The 17295-nt window shown below is 32.3% G+C and overlaps 1 protein-coding gene across 4 annotated transcripts in view; it reads right to left on the reverse strand.

Moving 5' to 3' along the window:
- STAG2 (stromal antigen 2) overlaps window positions 1-17295 on the reverse strand; it is a 107496-nt gene that overhangs the window by 56563 nt on the left and 33638 nt on the right. For all 4 annotated transcript variants that reach the window (XM_032475716.1, XM_032475718.1, XM_032475717.1 and 1 more), the window contains exons 2-4: window positions 10353-10496; window positions 6894-6972; window positions 3627-3791 (exon numbers count right to left, since the gene is read on the reverse strand). In XM_032475716.1, the coding sequence (XP_032331607.1) occupies window positions 3627-3791; window positions 6894-6972; window positions 10353-10396 (288 nt within the window). In that variant the 5' untranslated portion in view covers window positions 10397-10496. The remainder of the gene's footprint in view (window positions 1-3626; window positions 3792-6893; window positions 6973-10352; window positions 10497-17295) is intronic.

Below are 17295 nucleotides of genomic sequence, written 5' to 3' on the forward strand. Positions count from 1 at the left end.
AATGTCCAGAATAGGCAAATTTATAGAAAATAGATTCATGGTCACTTAAACCTGGGGGCAGGTGAGGAGAAACTAACTGCTAATGGGCACAAGGTTTCTTTCCGGGTTTTAAAAAAAAATTCTAAAATTAGATTGTGGTAATGGTTGTACAACTCTATGAATGTACTAAAAACCACTGAATTTACACTTTAAAAGGGTGAATTTAATGGTTTGTGATGTATATCTCAATGTAGCAATTTTTTTTTAAATAACAGAACTAAAAAATTTAAGCAGTACTGGATTCCTTTGTGGATGGAAGAAATCACAACAGAAAAAACAATTTAAAAAATTTTTAATTAGGATAATAAATAACAGCTAATATAAAAAATGAAAAGTTATGAGGGGAAAATATATTAAGTTATATACCAATAAATATGGAATCTGGGTATGAACTGAATGAATAAAATATGTACAATTTGTTGTACAAGAAAGATAATATGATTACACAAAAAGAAAAGAAAAAGGAAATATTATCTAAGAATTACCTGGCTCAGAGAAACTGGACATATTCTAAAATTTTGCTTAATTTCTAGATTTCAGTCCTTTTCTAAATTTTACAGCAGCTTGTATATGTTAATCAACTCAATTTATGAAAGAAATGTGTTTAAGATGATTCCCAAATATGATACAGGCAATAAGTATCAAGAGAATATATTAAGGGACTATGAAAGTTTTAAAACATCACCCCTAGTTGTTTGACATTGTTCCCCAAAAAGAAGTGGGGTCTATGCCCCCTTCTCTAGAACAGAGTACGGCGGAAATAATGCTTCCAAGATTAGGTCATAGGAGGCTACTCAATTTCTGTATTGGGTTCTTACAGCATTAGGGATCTAAATACTTCCTCACAGGACACTCACTCCAAACCCAGAATCCATACTAAAAGAAAACAATGCCACATGGAAGGGCCATTTGTAGGTACTCTAGGTTATAGTTACAGCTGAGCCCAGCCTTCAAGTCACTCCTAACTAGGCACCAAACATAAATAAAGAAGACTGCAGATGACTATAGTCCCTGTTTTTGTGACCTCCAGGCTTTCAAGCTATCTCAGCTAAAACCCCAGCCATCAAGGATAAGCAGCACAGAAGAGACAAATCTATTTAAGTTCTGTCTGAATTCTAGATCCACAGAATCACTAAGCATAATAAAGTGGTTGTTCTTTTACATCACTAAGTTTGGGGTGGTTTGTTATGCAGCAATAAATAACTAGAATGGCTATTCTCGTCAATAAAGATATAAAAAAAATTTAATGAAATCTCACAAAAAAGATCACCATATCACATTTAAAAGTTATTCATGAAGATCAAGTAGAGCTTATACTAGAGTTTATATATGGCTGCTGTAATAAATACATATTAAACACAAAGAGTAAAAATAAAACAAGCTATCACATTGAAATATATTTAAAATTTTTAATCATATAGTATACTAAGAACTCATTCAACAAAATTCAACATCTATCGTCTAATAGAACTAGGGACACATGCATGGTTTGTCCTTTCTTAAAATTTAAGAAGTATTTTAAAACCAACAGCCAGTCTTGTACTTATTCACTCTCCCTTATAATTACTGAAATAAGTATATCCTGGGAATACAAAAAAGTAACACATAGTCTTTGGTTAAGGAATGACTAATCTAGAAGCAAATATAGACATGTGCATAACTAAAATACAATATACTAAGTGCTACATTGGAAAGAGAAGAGTAAGAAAAACATTCATGGGGAGAAGGAGACAGAGTCCAAGAATGCTTCTCAAAAAAAGAGTGACATTTGATTTAGTCAATCCTGTATGATATGGAAGGGAGGAAAATAACAATATTCCATGCAGTAAGAAAAGCAAATAGAATGCTCTGGGGGCAGAGAACATACTGTGGCTATAAAACAGCAAGTATTCCAAAAGGAAGTTGGGGCTGGAACTTTTAGATAAGGAAGAACTCTTGGAAGTTTGTAAACAGAAGACTTCCTTGATCAAAATTGGTATTAGAAAGATAACACAAGTGGGAGTACACAAAACAAACTGGAGGTGGAAAAATGATTCAAGGAAATCAATGGAGATATACTGTGGACATTCTGCTTTTAAGGGGAAAAGCACATTTAGAAACAAAAATGGCACAGAGGTACAATCTTAACATATGACAAACCATAAGCAACAGAAAAAAAGGAAAACGTTTATTCTTTAAACACTGAGATATCATTAACAAAAAGAAATACGAAGCTAAGCCCTCACAATTTCTATTAAAATTTCGGATATGCCAAAAAGTTAAAAAAAAAAAAAACACCAGACTCGACAAAAATAGAATAGCCTAATTAGCTGTGGATATAAGTTGAGGTTTCTGATGTTAACAAAAAACAAAAGATATCAGAAAAAAGATTAACGCATTTAGCCACCTAGAACAAAATATTAGAGAAGTATACTATAAATATAAAAAGGAAGGTGATAAAATGGTATATGATGTGACAGAAAATTTATCCCTTCAATAAAACTAACCCAAAATGGGAACTACAAAAAGGATAATTTTTTAAATTAGGGAATGACTAAATAAACCATGGCCCAGTAACAAGAAATTATTTTTCAAATATGTACACAAAATAATCATTTAAAACATTAAACAAGAAATAAAATCTACATCCTAAAAATCACAACTATGTGAACATAAACCATATATGCATAAAAGGTGAATTTGAATTTAAGAAAATACGTTGCACTGTGCAATTGATACTTCAAAAGCCAACAATTCTTTTTCATTTTACGTGTAAAAATGTTCATTAGTTTAAATTGATATTTTAAAATGTATTTATAAAATTACACATATTTAGATAACTCAGTGTTTATAAATAAGATTTACATTTCAGTTATTCATTAAAAACAAAAAGCTTAATGGCTAGCCCTCCCTAAACCATCCATGTGTACCTTTTGTTGATTAAAGGTAATTCCATGAAGGAAAAAAAAAATTCCTTATTGCTTTTATAAATTAAACAATTTCACTAGGCATGTATATTCTTTTAGTATTTATTCAATATTTAAAACCATATATGGGTTTAGCCTCCAGTGTAAAGCCTGAATGCTTTTATTGTCATAAAATTATGAAGAAGCAAAATTTAAGATGATTTGACAAGGATATGACTCCTTTTTACTCTTCTGCTAAGAAGCAGCACAAGTAATAAAATTTGTAAAATACAACTGTGATCAAAATAATTCAGTTCACTGAAGTGGATAGTGATTTTATTAGGTCACTCAACCAAGAATTCTGTACGGGCAAAGGACTTCATATTTTAATAGCCACTACATAAATTCAGGGGAAACTGAAACCTCATAGTCAGGGTTCACATCAGCATATTTTTTGACCAAATAATTTTTTATTATGTGCCATTGAAAGAAAATAATGCAGCAGAAAATGACGAGACACAGATTAAAGGTCTTACACCTGAATAGACAAATCCCTAGTTTTCTGACTAGTTTGTTGCTTTTTTCTAATAAGCAGTGTTAGAAATTTTTAAAACACAATTAGAAAAATCAGAGATGTATTTTACAGAAATCACTGAAGTTCAATATGTACAAATGAACTGGGAAGAACACAATAAATATTACCTGCATAGCACTCTTGCCCATTTTAACAACTTCAAACAACATCATGTTTTCCACTCCATTCTGTTGGTGATGACCATTCATTCGGTTTGGACCAGAAGGAGGTTTTCCTCCTCCATTTCCACCTTTGCCCTTTTCTCCTGGGCCTTTTTTGCCTTTTTTACAAGTCTGCATAAAAATATAAGTTGGTTAAGTTATATCCTTATATCCTTGAGAGTTCAAAAATAAAATACAGCAGAAGCAGCTGATAGGATTCATAATTATAACATGCTTAAAACCTGACCTAAAGGGGAGTACCATACACATATGTCATAATAAAATGATATGGTGACAGCTTCTTTGTGGTATCACCTTTTTCATTTATACTACTATATACCACATGTGACACTGCAGGTAGGAGCACAGTCTCTGCAGAATGACAGACTGTATGAGTCTAAATTTCTATCCCTGTTAGCTGAGTGATCTTGGGCAAGTTACTTAATCACACTGTGCTGCAGAGAGATTTCCTAACTTGTAAAGTGAGAATACAACTGCGCCTACTTCATAGGATTGTTGCTCTAGGGTGCAGGCTGGAGTGGGCAACAAGAATAATAAAACTCTATGAAATAAGTAACTCATAATTCAATATTTTAACTTGATGTCTACTGTTAGCCTTATAAATCATTGCAGTGCATTGACAAAGGAATTCTAAACAGTATGAATAGGTGTATCAATCTCATTCTTGTTCTGGGCCCTCCCTCCAACACTTGTTTATCATAAAAATTCAATTAATGAACACTACGGAAATGAAGTCCCTTTATAAGAAAGTTGCTGATATTGGGAATAGGGACTTCTTAAATCGTGAAAAGGTTGCCTACCTGCCTTAGTTATAAAATATCTCCAACAGCACTTATACCTTGTTACTAAAAAACAAGTTATTCCCTAACTCAGAGTATTCATCTCTAAAATGCTAGAATTATATTAAAATATTTACAGATTCAATGATTTTGAAGGTCTCTTTTAGACCTATACATTTCTATGATCTAGAGCCAACAGTCAACAAACTTTCTGTAAAGTACCAGATAGTAAATATTTTAGGCTCTGCAGGCCACAAACTGTCTCTGCCACAGTCTTTATTCTTACAACACTTTAAAAATGTAAAAACCATTCTTAGTTTGTGGGCAGTACAAAAACAGTCCATAGTTTGCAGATCTGTGATCTACTGCCAGGTCTGCAAACTTATTTCCACTGGCAGTCTGTATGTTTCTATACTTTGTTCCATAAAGGGTCCTTCCTCCTTCAAGAGTCCAAAACCACTCTACTCTTAAGAACTACTTCAAATCCCTTCCTAACAAATGAGAGATACTACTTGTTAATTTACATTATTTTGTTAATAAGATTCAGTCTTTGTGAACCTAAGTTATTAATTCCTAATTGTAGAATGAACAGCTTTTGTCCCCAGGCTTTTATCCCCAGTAAAAGGAATTTCAGAGATAAGGGTGAAAGAAAAGATCAACTACAAAGAGTACACTAGAAAAGTATAAAATGTTCATGTTAATTAACATGGAGCTATATATTTGCAATTTATCTATCATATGCCTCAATATTCCCTGTTGGTATGAAAAACTAATTAGTACAATTAAAATGACTCAACGGATACGCTGTCCTAGAAAAAACAATGTGCAAGGAGTGATAATATTGGTAAGTACAAGAAGTAAACATGCTAACCTGGGTATAATCTTGTAGAGCAGAAAACAAGAAGACTAGATAGTATACTATAGTGGATTAAGAACATCATCTTTTAACAGATGTGGGCTCAAATCCTTTAACCACTAAGCTTCTCTAGACCTCAGTTTCCTATCTATAAAAATAAGGAAGTTTTCTAATCTACAGGGTTGTTCAATTATTAAATTAGATAACATGTAAAATTTTAGCACAGTGCATCCAACATACATAGTATAGGGTCAAAATATTACCATTATAATAAGTCCTTGATCTGACCCCTAACACCTGACTCAAAGCAGTGGCTACTCTATTCAGATGCCACTGTAAGTCTTATCTCAGCCTGCAAATCAAATCAAGGTCTAAAGTAGTTTCTGTTTTGCAAGATGGTGGCAGAAAAAACAAACAAACAAAAACCGGTTTTCTAATGAATAATCATATCCTACCAACTAGAATTATGGCTGTCTTTGGATAGTCATGATTTAACATTTGTATTCTTTCCCACTTTCTCTTTTCACTCTCTCTCAAACTACTACTTTTTAAAGGACTAAGAATGCATATGAAATTATGAAACCCATGGATTATGTACACTCTAAAAAGATATTCCAAAGACTAGTTAAATAAATTATGTTCCATACATAAAATGGGATGCTATGATACCATTAAAAATTACAGACAGGAAAAATTCACTGATAGGAAAGCTGCTGACAACATACTGTTAAGTTTTAAAAGCAAATTAAACCGTTTACATAGTATGATTTCATTTAAACAAAATTCTATGACATATTTATACATAGGTGTGTGTATATACATACATATGTACATTCATCACAATGTTTAAATGTTTAAAATGGGAAATTTTTACTTTGTTCATTGTACATTTCTGCATTATTTAGACTTTTTAAAAGAAAATGTGCTGTGAGAAAATATAAATCCAAACTTCATTTTGGCAAAGAAAATGGTGAACAAAAACAAATCATCTTTTGCACAATGTATTTACATATGCACAAAGTGAAACATATTTTCCAAAACAGCAAAATGATTTAACAGTTCCCTAAGTCATCCACACCCCTCAGGCTACCCAACTGATGCTCTAAACTTGCATTCTACTGACTCAGAACTTCACTTTGTTAGTTTTTATCCTTGATATTACTTATAAAGAGTAAAACTTGCCAAAAGTAACCCACTAGACTTAAACGCTTGTAGGTTACATTTTTAGGGTGCTTTAGAATAAGAAATTTACTGATTTGCTTTATATTGAGTCATGTGTAAGTAAAAATAAAGTCAACAGAATACCATATTTTGCTTAGCATACTATGCTTTATAAAATAAACTACTAGAAACAATGATGTAGTAATTCCAACTTTATAGTAATATAAGTAGATAATGAAAGATATTTGGTCTAAAAGTCAAAGAAACCACACCAACCAGGAAAAAAAAAAGCATTTTTAAAAGACAACATCTGAGACATAGCTAAATATATGTTAGACATTAAACATATAATTATGTTTATTCATATATGTGTATTTATGACCTTAACCCAAATAAAAACACATATTCTGTACATACTTTTCCTTTGCCTTGCTTTTGGTTTTTTCCTTCAATGTCTTCAAAATCTGTGTCAGAAGAAAAATGTGTTTCTGACTCCCTATGACAAAAAGATAGGCAATTATTTAAAACCTTTCTTAGAAATGTAGATGGAGTTTCTAATTTTTGCCATATTTTCTACAAGGAAGGCTTGGTTAACTCATTACAAAATTCTGTATTAGATTTAAATGTAATTAAGATGCTTTCCCAAAGCATCATACCATAGCACATTACCAAACATATAAGGTTACATAACACAAAAACAATAAACTAAAACACAAATGTCTAAACATTTATTTATTAACTTTTAACTAAAGCATACAAACGAAACCAAGGGCTCTCAAAATTTTTAACCCTAGGAACTGTGGTGTTCTACTGGAATGGCTGGTTTCATTTTCTGATTCAAAGACTATGGTGTACAGGGGAAACTGGGTTTTTGCACTAGATACTGGATAATCTTTATTAGGGAATTTTAGCAATGTTAAGGATCCTATGAGCTCTACTACATCACTCAAAAAACATTTATAAACCTGAGGGTAACTATAGAAAACATGTGTTTCTGAAAGAATATGTAGAAAACATTGTTACAAACTAAACCATTTGAAATACAGTGGGGAAGTGTGCTAATTGATCAAGATCCTTTATGAAGTAAAGAGGCAGTGAGCCATAGTCAAGAGAACTGGTTCTAGAGCTGTACTAAGAAACTGTGTGGTCTTGAACAACTGAGTCTCTCAATCTTCTCATCTATAAACAATGTTTATGCAAGAAAGAATGTAATCTCTGAAGTCTCTTTTTTTATTATTGAGTTGTAATCAGTTTACAATGTTGTGTCAATTTCCAGTGTAGAGCACAATTTTTCAGTTATACATGAACATACATATATTCATTGTCGCATTTTTTCACTGTGAGCTACAAGATCTTGTATATGTTTCCCTATGCTATACAGTATAATCTTGTTTATCTATTCTACATATGCCTGTCAGTATCTACAAATTTTAAACTCCCAGTCTGTCCCTTCCTAGCCCCCTCCCCCCTGGCAACCACATAAAGTCTCTTTAATCTCTAAAATGTAAACTTACAGTTCTAAGAAACTGTCCCTCACTTTGGAGTAGGAGTGTGTTGTATAATTTGGATTTTCTTGGGCATAAGGAAGTAGAATAATTTAAATATGCATGTGTGATGCTTCTTATATACGTAAACATATCTATCTAAATAGTAATAACATACCCACATTTAAATGCTTAAAGCAAGGCATATTTGGCATTTGAAATTGAACCACACACATAAAAGATAGAGGTTTTACCATTTTAAATGTGTAAACCTAGTATCAGTTTTGTTTAAAATAAATAGAATCAAAGTGAAAGGCTATGTTTCTAAAGCTAGTCTTCTCTAACTAGATTTCTTCTATTTCCTTTTTTTTTTTCTATAATAACCAAGTTGTCCAGAGGCTGTGAGGTAGGAATACTTTATAAAATTAACGTAATGGTTAAGATGCTGGTAGGGGAAAAAATTACTTTTTATAGCACTTACCTACAAAGTTATTTAAACAATGTATTGAAGATAATGACAATCCTAACTATGTCCTATAATGTTGCAAGGAAAGAGCCTGTAATAACATCATCTCCCAGAGTTAATGCACCAAAAACTGAATGACTGCTTAATATTAACCCTGAAATTCATGCCTCTTACATCTTAAAAAGATTGTTATCAATAATCTTCCCACGTGTCTATATGGCCTTGTTAAAAAGACTGAAAATGTTTTTAAACAACTTGATGTATAAATAAGACATCTGTGGGATACCAGCTCTCCTAAAGAGCTCAGTAAATGCTCTAAGTCTGCACTTACTAGTCTTTGCCAATATTCCAATGGCCACAGAGTAATCAAAGGCTCAACTACATGCTTAATCCTCATCTCCAGGCTATCCCAACTAAAACAATAAGCCACTACAGGTTTAATTACTAACTGGAAAACCTGAAGAAAACTGGAGTAATCAGAATTAGTCTAAAATATTCCCAACCAAAGAAATTATTCTTGTGAGTCTCCAATGCTTTCTTCTATTTTTAAAGTCAAAAGAACAACAAAAACCTATCCTAAGTGAAATAATACAAGCTAAAATGTTTATAGACCATTACTATGTTAACCTAAAAGCGGCTTGAAACTTCAAGTCATCTATCACATGACTGAATCTTCCACTCCTTTCTCTTTACCTGGCCCCCACTCACATACCCAATCAAATGCTATCTATCTCCACAACATCAATTCCCTCTTTTCTGTTATCCTACTTCAGACCCTAATTACTTGATCTATTCTAATAGTCAACAGTCTGTAATACAAATCTTATTAATTGTCTCTAATGTATTAATGTATTTGAGGAATTTCACAACTTTATAATAGTCAAATCAAAAATTACTCTTTTTCTCAGATGATCCCATAGCCTCCTTCAAACAAACAAAAACAAAGCCAAGAAATTTTCCTCAAGAATCTTAAAACAGAATCAATATAAACTGGGATTAAAATCACAATAAAACTCATACTTTGAAATATTGGCAATATCCCAGCAGACCCTTAATAGTCTGAATATAGAATTATTTTTAAAATGAAAATTCATATAACATCAAAAGCAGACACTGGCCACCACTATGTACAAGGATATCTGTTGTTTTCAAAATTTTCAGCAACCAGATTTTTTTACATCAAGTCTTACAAAGACTCTAATAACAAATATAGTGTGGTGTACATATGTGTAAAGTTAAAGGGGTCCATGGGCAGTTTAAGGGTTCAGTTTTCACTTAGGCACCTCACGAAGCTGGAGCTTAGTATAAAAATCACCACTGCATATATAGTAGCTCAAATTCTTTCTTATACCAACACCAAAGAGTAATTAGAATAAAAGTTGAATAAAGAGTATGTATAGCTTTTAAGATAAGGCTTAAAGGAAATACTTTCTTTGAAGTGACTTTATGGACAAACGAGCATGTCATTTGTTTCTGAAAAAAATATGGAAAGCACGTCCTACCCTCCTATGTTTGTTTTAGCCTATCATTTAATTTTATAACAGAAATCTGACATTACATCCTAAATATTACTGCCTGGTATATATCCCTTACTAATGAGAACACTTCCCATTTTAAGAATTTCATGATATTCCCTCAAAACAGTTGCTATTGTAAAACCAAGTATGGACTCAAAGAACTGAAGAGCAAAAATAATAAATTTTACAGTATCTAAATTAAAAAATAAAATTAAATGTACTGTATAAAAAGCATGGAATTACTGTTACAGAGCCCAATAAGCACTGATATAAACTGTTTCAAAGTATGCAATGCTATCTTATACTGAAATATTAGATCTTCCCAAGCAGAAGCAACTTTAACGGAAGTTAATACATTTCCCATTCTGTGGAAAAAACAAGTATTTAGAAATTATCATAGTATACTTACTGAAGTAGATTAAAATCAGTTGGTATTTCTGGAGCTGCTATCATTTCTTTATCATCTTCTGGAACGCCCCAAAGTCAGAAATACATTCATATATTTACGTGGGCAAAATGATGGTTTGCTTCTTTCTTCTAAGACAGACAATTCCTTTAAAAGGGGAGGGAGGATGCCGTATTTATTATGAACACACCAAAAATATTGGGAAGGGTATCTATCTACTCAAAAACTAAATTTCCAAGTGCCTGCTAATGTGTTTTAGTAAATAAGGATTTCTTTCGAAGAAAAGCAGTCAAAAAGGATTTGACTGCTTTTTCTAGATATGAATTTGTTATAACTGTTATAGCCCCACAATAGTAACAACAGTTACTAGGAAAGAACCTTTTATTACAATTATTTTCTAAAATTTGTCATGATTCTCTAGCCTGGCTTTAAAAGACAGATACCCTAACTAGGAACAGAATGTGACTCTTACTCGTCCTAAAATCTTTGACAAGTTTAAACCATAATACAAGATGCCTGAAAATTCTATACCTTTCTGCTGATGATGTACAGTATAGTTAAAAGGAGCTAATAAAAAAATCTGATACAATTTTAAAACATTTTAAAAATAGGTTCTTCAACCATAGAAAAAACATACAGTCCAAAACCTGGTTTATTATTAATAAATAACTACTTCATGATAATACATCTGCATTGAACAGGAAGGGGGGGAATCTTAGTTTTTAACTATTCCCTCAAGGAACTTCCAATCAACTTAAATACAAATAATGTCATATGGACAAGAGACAAATGCCATTTGTGATCGAAGTTTAAGTTTGGCCAAAGGAAGGGTATTATTTCTAGTTTTGAAGGTCACAGATGTAGTTCCTTAACAAGAGAGTGATCTAAAAGCAAATGACAAATTTGTAACAAAAAAGAAAACAGGCTGGGTCTGAAGCTCTTAACTTTATAATTTTATTTTATTTCCAAGTGAATCTAGTACTTGGTAGCCACCTAAAGACTAAACATATCCAATTAATAATAAATGTTCAAATGTCACCTACTGATGAACTTCTCTAATGATCTCTTCCAGCATAGACATTATACAAGAAACTGATCATTTTAATTTTTCCATTAATTTTAACTCTCTAAAAAGCATCATAAATGTCCACTAATATGTAATTAAAATAAAAAAGTTCAAAACACTGCACTTCCTTGCTCACTCTAATTAAGCTACTCCTCTCTGCCCCTTCTCTCTAAGCATTTTATAAAACCAAACTTGCTGCATTTCTTAAATATACAGTTTTTAAGCAGACTTTAAAGATAGTTCATAAATGGATTCTCCTAAGGGACATAAAGAATGAATCAGCTCTGAAAAGCAGAAAGCACTAAATAAAATAGGTACTGTGTGATAAACTACATTCCTCTAAGTAACACAGAACTAATTTCTAGTGTACAAGAAGTCTTGCCGAGTCAAATTATTTTGCTCACTATAAGGCTATACTAACATGTATTTGGTAATTTAGAAACCAAAGCAAACACAAAAGAAAAACAATTTACAAAGATGTAAGTCTCCCAGACAAGGTGCCTATATTTTAAAAAGAAATACCATGACAGAGTCTGATAGATTTAGAAAAAATTATTAAACTAAACTAGCCAACTCTCTATCCCAGTGAAACATCTGTTTTTAAAAGTTTATCAATATTAAAAATCCATCCAACCAACTAACAGTATCTATCATGTGCCAAATGCAGTGGTGGGCACTGGACATACAGTGGCGAACAGGAGAGCAATGATGCTTGCCCTAATGGAACTACCTGTAACAATAAATGTGAAAATAAATTTATTTCTAAGAGAAAGTATCTATCTCTACTGCCACCTATTATTAAACATAGTATTAAATTCCATGTATCTTGAGGTTTTACTATTGTAATCATTCTCTAAGTAACTAATTTGCCACCAAAACAGTTCTTCATAGCTCAAAAGAGTTATATATATTGAAGCTGCTTTGTAATTTAAAGGAGAGAAACAATGGGTAAGTTAGCATTGTTTTTTTTTCTTTAAGAATATAAATATTATCTGCAGTAAGAACTGAGAATTTTTCCCTTTTTATTTTAAATGTTTACAGCTATATACAAATACAATTTGCTTCCCCAAAGGATTTTCATTAAAAAATTCCCAAACGAGGGCTTTAAATTTACTTAACACCATTTGACCTAAGTTGGGAAACCCAAAACTAAGAATACATAATGCTCAAATAAAAGTGTAAGTTTAATAATCTAACTCACCACACCATTTCTGGCCTACTGTAGGTTATTAATTTAAAAAAAAATATGCTCAAAGATCACAAGGTGGAGCTCTCACCTAGTGCCAAGGAAAAACTCTGAGATTTTTAGCATATGTACCAATTTTCTATAACTACTATAAAAGAGTTAACATTCCAACAGCTTTGGAGGATAAAGCATAGAAATGAAATTTACTTTAACTCTCAATCACTATTTTCTTCTTGGGAAAAAAATATTTCCAATAACAACTAGCTTCTGCTTCTCCTTACTTAAAACTAAGCAAACACATTTGTTGATAGCTTGAATAATATACTTTAAAGTAAAACCACTTCCTTAGGCTCAAGTGTATATAATACACTGCCATTAAAGATTTGTTAAATACATTCATTATATAATTATTGGATTAAAAAGTAATAAGTGGTTATATATTTTTAATTCTATATGTTAAATTCAAGTAAACACTCTCAGCAGTACTCCTGATGTAAACAGATCTAAAAGCTGAAAGTTGATCACCATAACTTTTTCAAGTGATCTATAATAAATACGTTTAGGACCTGTTACTCAGTTTAGATCCCAAGTTAAATTAATTCAATAACAAAAAAACTCTTCCTCCACGTCTGAAAACCTGCTGGGCACCTACTATGTAGCATATAAACACAAATATATATTAAATATATATAATTATGCTTATATTCTTAACTCCAAATGACTTAATTGATTAAAATTATCCTCCCAGGAAAAAGTAAACACACACAAAAAAACCTGATTTTCTTTAATATTGTTTAAAAATCTTAAAGTAATTCTGATTTCTTTTTACAAAAGAATGATTGTTTCAATCCCAAGTGGTCTCAAGATAGAAAATAAAAAAGCTACAAAACAGAGCTATTAATAACAAAGTCCCTCAGAACCTACGTGTTATTGGGGAGTGGGGGGGGGCACTTAAAGTAGTTGGTGTATTAATCCTTTCCCTAAAAATGCAGAAATATCCAACTCCTAAAAGCTAGCAAACTCAGCACATACACCACATGACACCCCCTTATCTTAACACCCCTCCCAAAAGGGTTACATTCTTGTATCTATGAGGATCACATCTTGGAAATGTACATACTCTTCTGGAATACCACCATCATTATAATACAAACACTTAAAAAGGAAGAGGAAAATGAATATATATATGGTGACTGAATATATATATATGACATGACTGAACCACTATGCTGTACACTGGAAACTAACACAACATTGTAAATCAACTATACTTCAATTTTAAAATAAATAAATAAATAACTACTTAAATGTCCAGCCACATATTAACTTATGGTACAAATGTAATTAAAATTCATACACTGAAACTACTTATGATGACTGTGTAGCAAAACTACTTATGACGACTGTATAGCAAAATAGGTAAAGTTTATGTTAAAAGCCTTATATTAGGATACAATATTCACCAAAAAAAGAAGCAAAAGAAAACAGTTATCGTGATGGAGAAAATGTGGGTGATTTTTAAATTTTTAATCATAATCTTATTGTTAGTATAAAAAAAGTAAATTATGAAGGTGGAATTTCTTTTCAACATCTCTTAATAGCTGAACTGAGGAATTACAAAACTATCTCTGCTGCTAAAATCTGATTTACTCATATTTCAGGTATGAAATCTCATAAAGTTATGCATCTACAAAAAGGAACCTACAAAAAACTCTAAGTTCTATCATAAAACTATCTTTATTATGCTCATCTACAAGATTAGCAGGAAACAGAAACATTCATAAGATCTCCTGACAAGACCCAAAGGTATGTTCCTTTTATCGGCTTATCTACTTTCTTAGGAGACAGCAGACAGAAGTCTGTCATTCAAGATGAGATTGTGAATGTTAGAAGGTAGACTAGCTCCTGCATTAGTACAGTTAATGAAAACAGGAAAGTTGCCGTCATTCCTTATGTCAAATGATACATGGCAACTTTGAGTACAAAGGACAAGAATGAAAAACTCACCAAAAAAATTAAATCAGACATAAATAACTACCTTCAAAAGAAGGAAATCTATTGCTCTTTTGATGCTGATAACCTTTAAAAAAGATTTCTCCTTGCTCAAAAAGGTATTTTTCTTCCCCCAGTTTATTTCTATAGTCTTCTGACTAAGTGACAGGGTGAAAAGAATGACAAATCAAGCAATGATCATGTAATACTCAGGCCAGTAACAAAATTTTCACCTAAACGTTTCTTGATAGCATACTCACATCACAAGTACCACATATATCATTTACAAATATATTTTCTTTTCCATAAACTGGGAAAGAGACCTAAAGAATTTCTAAAGGTAGAACCTGCTGCTCTAGTGCAGGAGGAGGAAATCTGGAGAAGGTATAACTGGAAGAAATCTGAATACATAAGAGAATTAATGATCCTGTCTACATTTCCTAACTAAAGCTCTCTACATTTCCTAACTAAAGCTCAAGTATCTGCCCTTACAAACTTAAAAAATAATACACAGAAAGGAGGGGGGAGACCAAAAGTAAAAAACAAAACAAAACAAAAAACAAAAAAAACTTTCTAAAATAACTAAGTAGATAAAGTAAACAAACCTAATGCCACAACACTTCAAAAACAACTTTTACTTTCAGGAAGAGGGGAGGGAGCAAGCTGGGGCATAGTCTACATAGATTTGGCATCACTATACACTGCCAGAAACTAAAGCCAGAAAGAACTGGAAACATCCACCTGTTCCCCTCCTATTTTTAAGAGTAGGATAGTAGATGCTCAGCAATCTTCCTCATTTCCTTGTCTACCCACATTCCCCAATACTTTCCATTTGTGACTCAAGTTCTAACCACAATTAGGATCACCTAGCCCAACCTACATACTCAGCCTGCCCCAGTTCTTGACCATCAGTTCTGATTTCTGTAGAAAATCTAGCACGCCATCATCAACTTCAGAACAAATGAGTGCTACAGGGGGAGGTGGGGGATAAGAAAAGGCTTCTGCCTTATTCCTGCAGACCCACTACTCTATCACTCTGTACTCAATTGTACCCTATGCCTGAATCATCCAATGATCAATACCCTGCCTTGTTCTTGCTATAATATATCTACCAGCCCCATCTCAGGAGCTGGAATCCTGCCCCTAAACCCATTCTAAAAACAGTCTCCCTGTGTCTCCCCAGTTGTCCTAATCTAAATGACACAATACTGTCTTCTCATCCGTCTACCATAGTGGCACTGACTGCTGCTAGACACTGGATACCGTATCATACCTAATATAGTAGTGGACATACATCAGCTATCTAATTCCAAGCCTGCTAATTTCCCAGTTTGCCTTAACAAGCTGCAGTTGACTAGACATTATATGTCAACTATCATACCTATCCCAAGGTAAGTATCAGAACAGGTAACTATTTGTTTTATCATATACTACCACCTTAAAAAATCATACCTCAGTCTGCCAGAGTCACAGCTAAACTATAAGAATCATTTTTTAAAGCACTGTCAATGTTCACTCTTCATCTCACTTATACTGGAATATCATACTCTGCATTTAGCTTTCTGCACTAATTTGAAATACATATGTGCTCCACTGACCTAACTTTCTGTATGTTAAGACATCATGAGTAAACAGCAGTAATTACTACTGGGTGTAGTGGCTTTCAACATTTCAGAGGTGAGACCAAATTAGCTGGTATAAAAGAATATCTAGATCTGAAAATCAAATTTACAACAAGCTAATTTCACGTGTTAACACTCGCAAATAGTATACAGTATGATACAAGCACAGTGCATTATTACCATCAAACCCATTTCACACTGGGCACCACTGGTTCACTGGCAGATTTCAAGCAATAGCAGATTATCAAGACAGATTTCATAGCAAAGTAGATAAAGACAGGATAATCCTGCATGGATTGAGGGAAATCCACAGATTTTTATTTCATATACTCTCGGGTTGATTGCATCAAAAACTTTCACATTTATTTACTCAAGGCAGTAAAGAGGACCTAACGAAATCTTGAGTGTTTATTAATGGTTCACATGAAGATGGAGATACAATTATACCTGAGACACAATAAAACCAAAGTGTAAAATAAACCACTTTATAAAGGATAATGGGAAATCTTAATCTAAAATTTAGAATTGCAGTTACTACCACTAAGCACAATATTTTTGTTCATTTTAGTATGACAAAACACAACATACATGCTACATATTTAAAATTTTTGTACCTTACACTTCTGATTAGGTAACACCTTACTAAAATAGCTAGCATAAGCATCTACTCAATAAACCACTAACCTTCCTACTAACATGCTATAGTACACAATTCATAGGCTTGAATTATGTTCATATTCAAGTTCAGAAATCAAACATTTTTTCACAATGAGGCTTATGAAAACAGTACAGGTACTTTCCATTTCTTATTTCAAATTTAAAAGGTTGGTAATTCTACACAATGACAATAACAGGAGAGTCATACATATGTTGTACTCTAAAATTATTTTAATTCTAAACTTAAGTCTTCCTAAATAAAGATTAAACATGTAAATTACTTTTAAAAAATTAAATTTAAGCCAGATAAAGACACTATAAAGAAACCCTACAGACCAGAGGTATAGCTCAGTGGTAGAGTGCAAGCTTAGCTTAGCATGCACAAGGTCCTGGGTTCAATCTCCACTAAAAAAATAAAAATTA

Source organism: Camelus ferus, chromosome X (genome assembly GCF_009834535.1).
Source record: "Camelus ferus isolate YT-003-E chromosome X, BCGSAC_Cfer_1.0, whole genome shotgun sequence".
NCBI lineage: Eukaryota > Metazoa > Chordata > Mammalia > Artiodactyla > Camelidae > Camelus > Camelus ferus.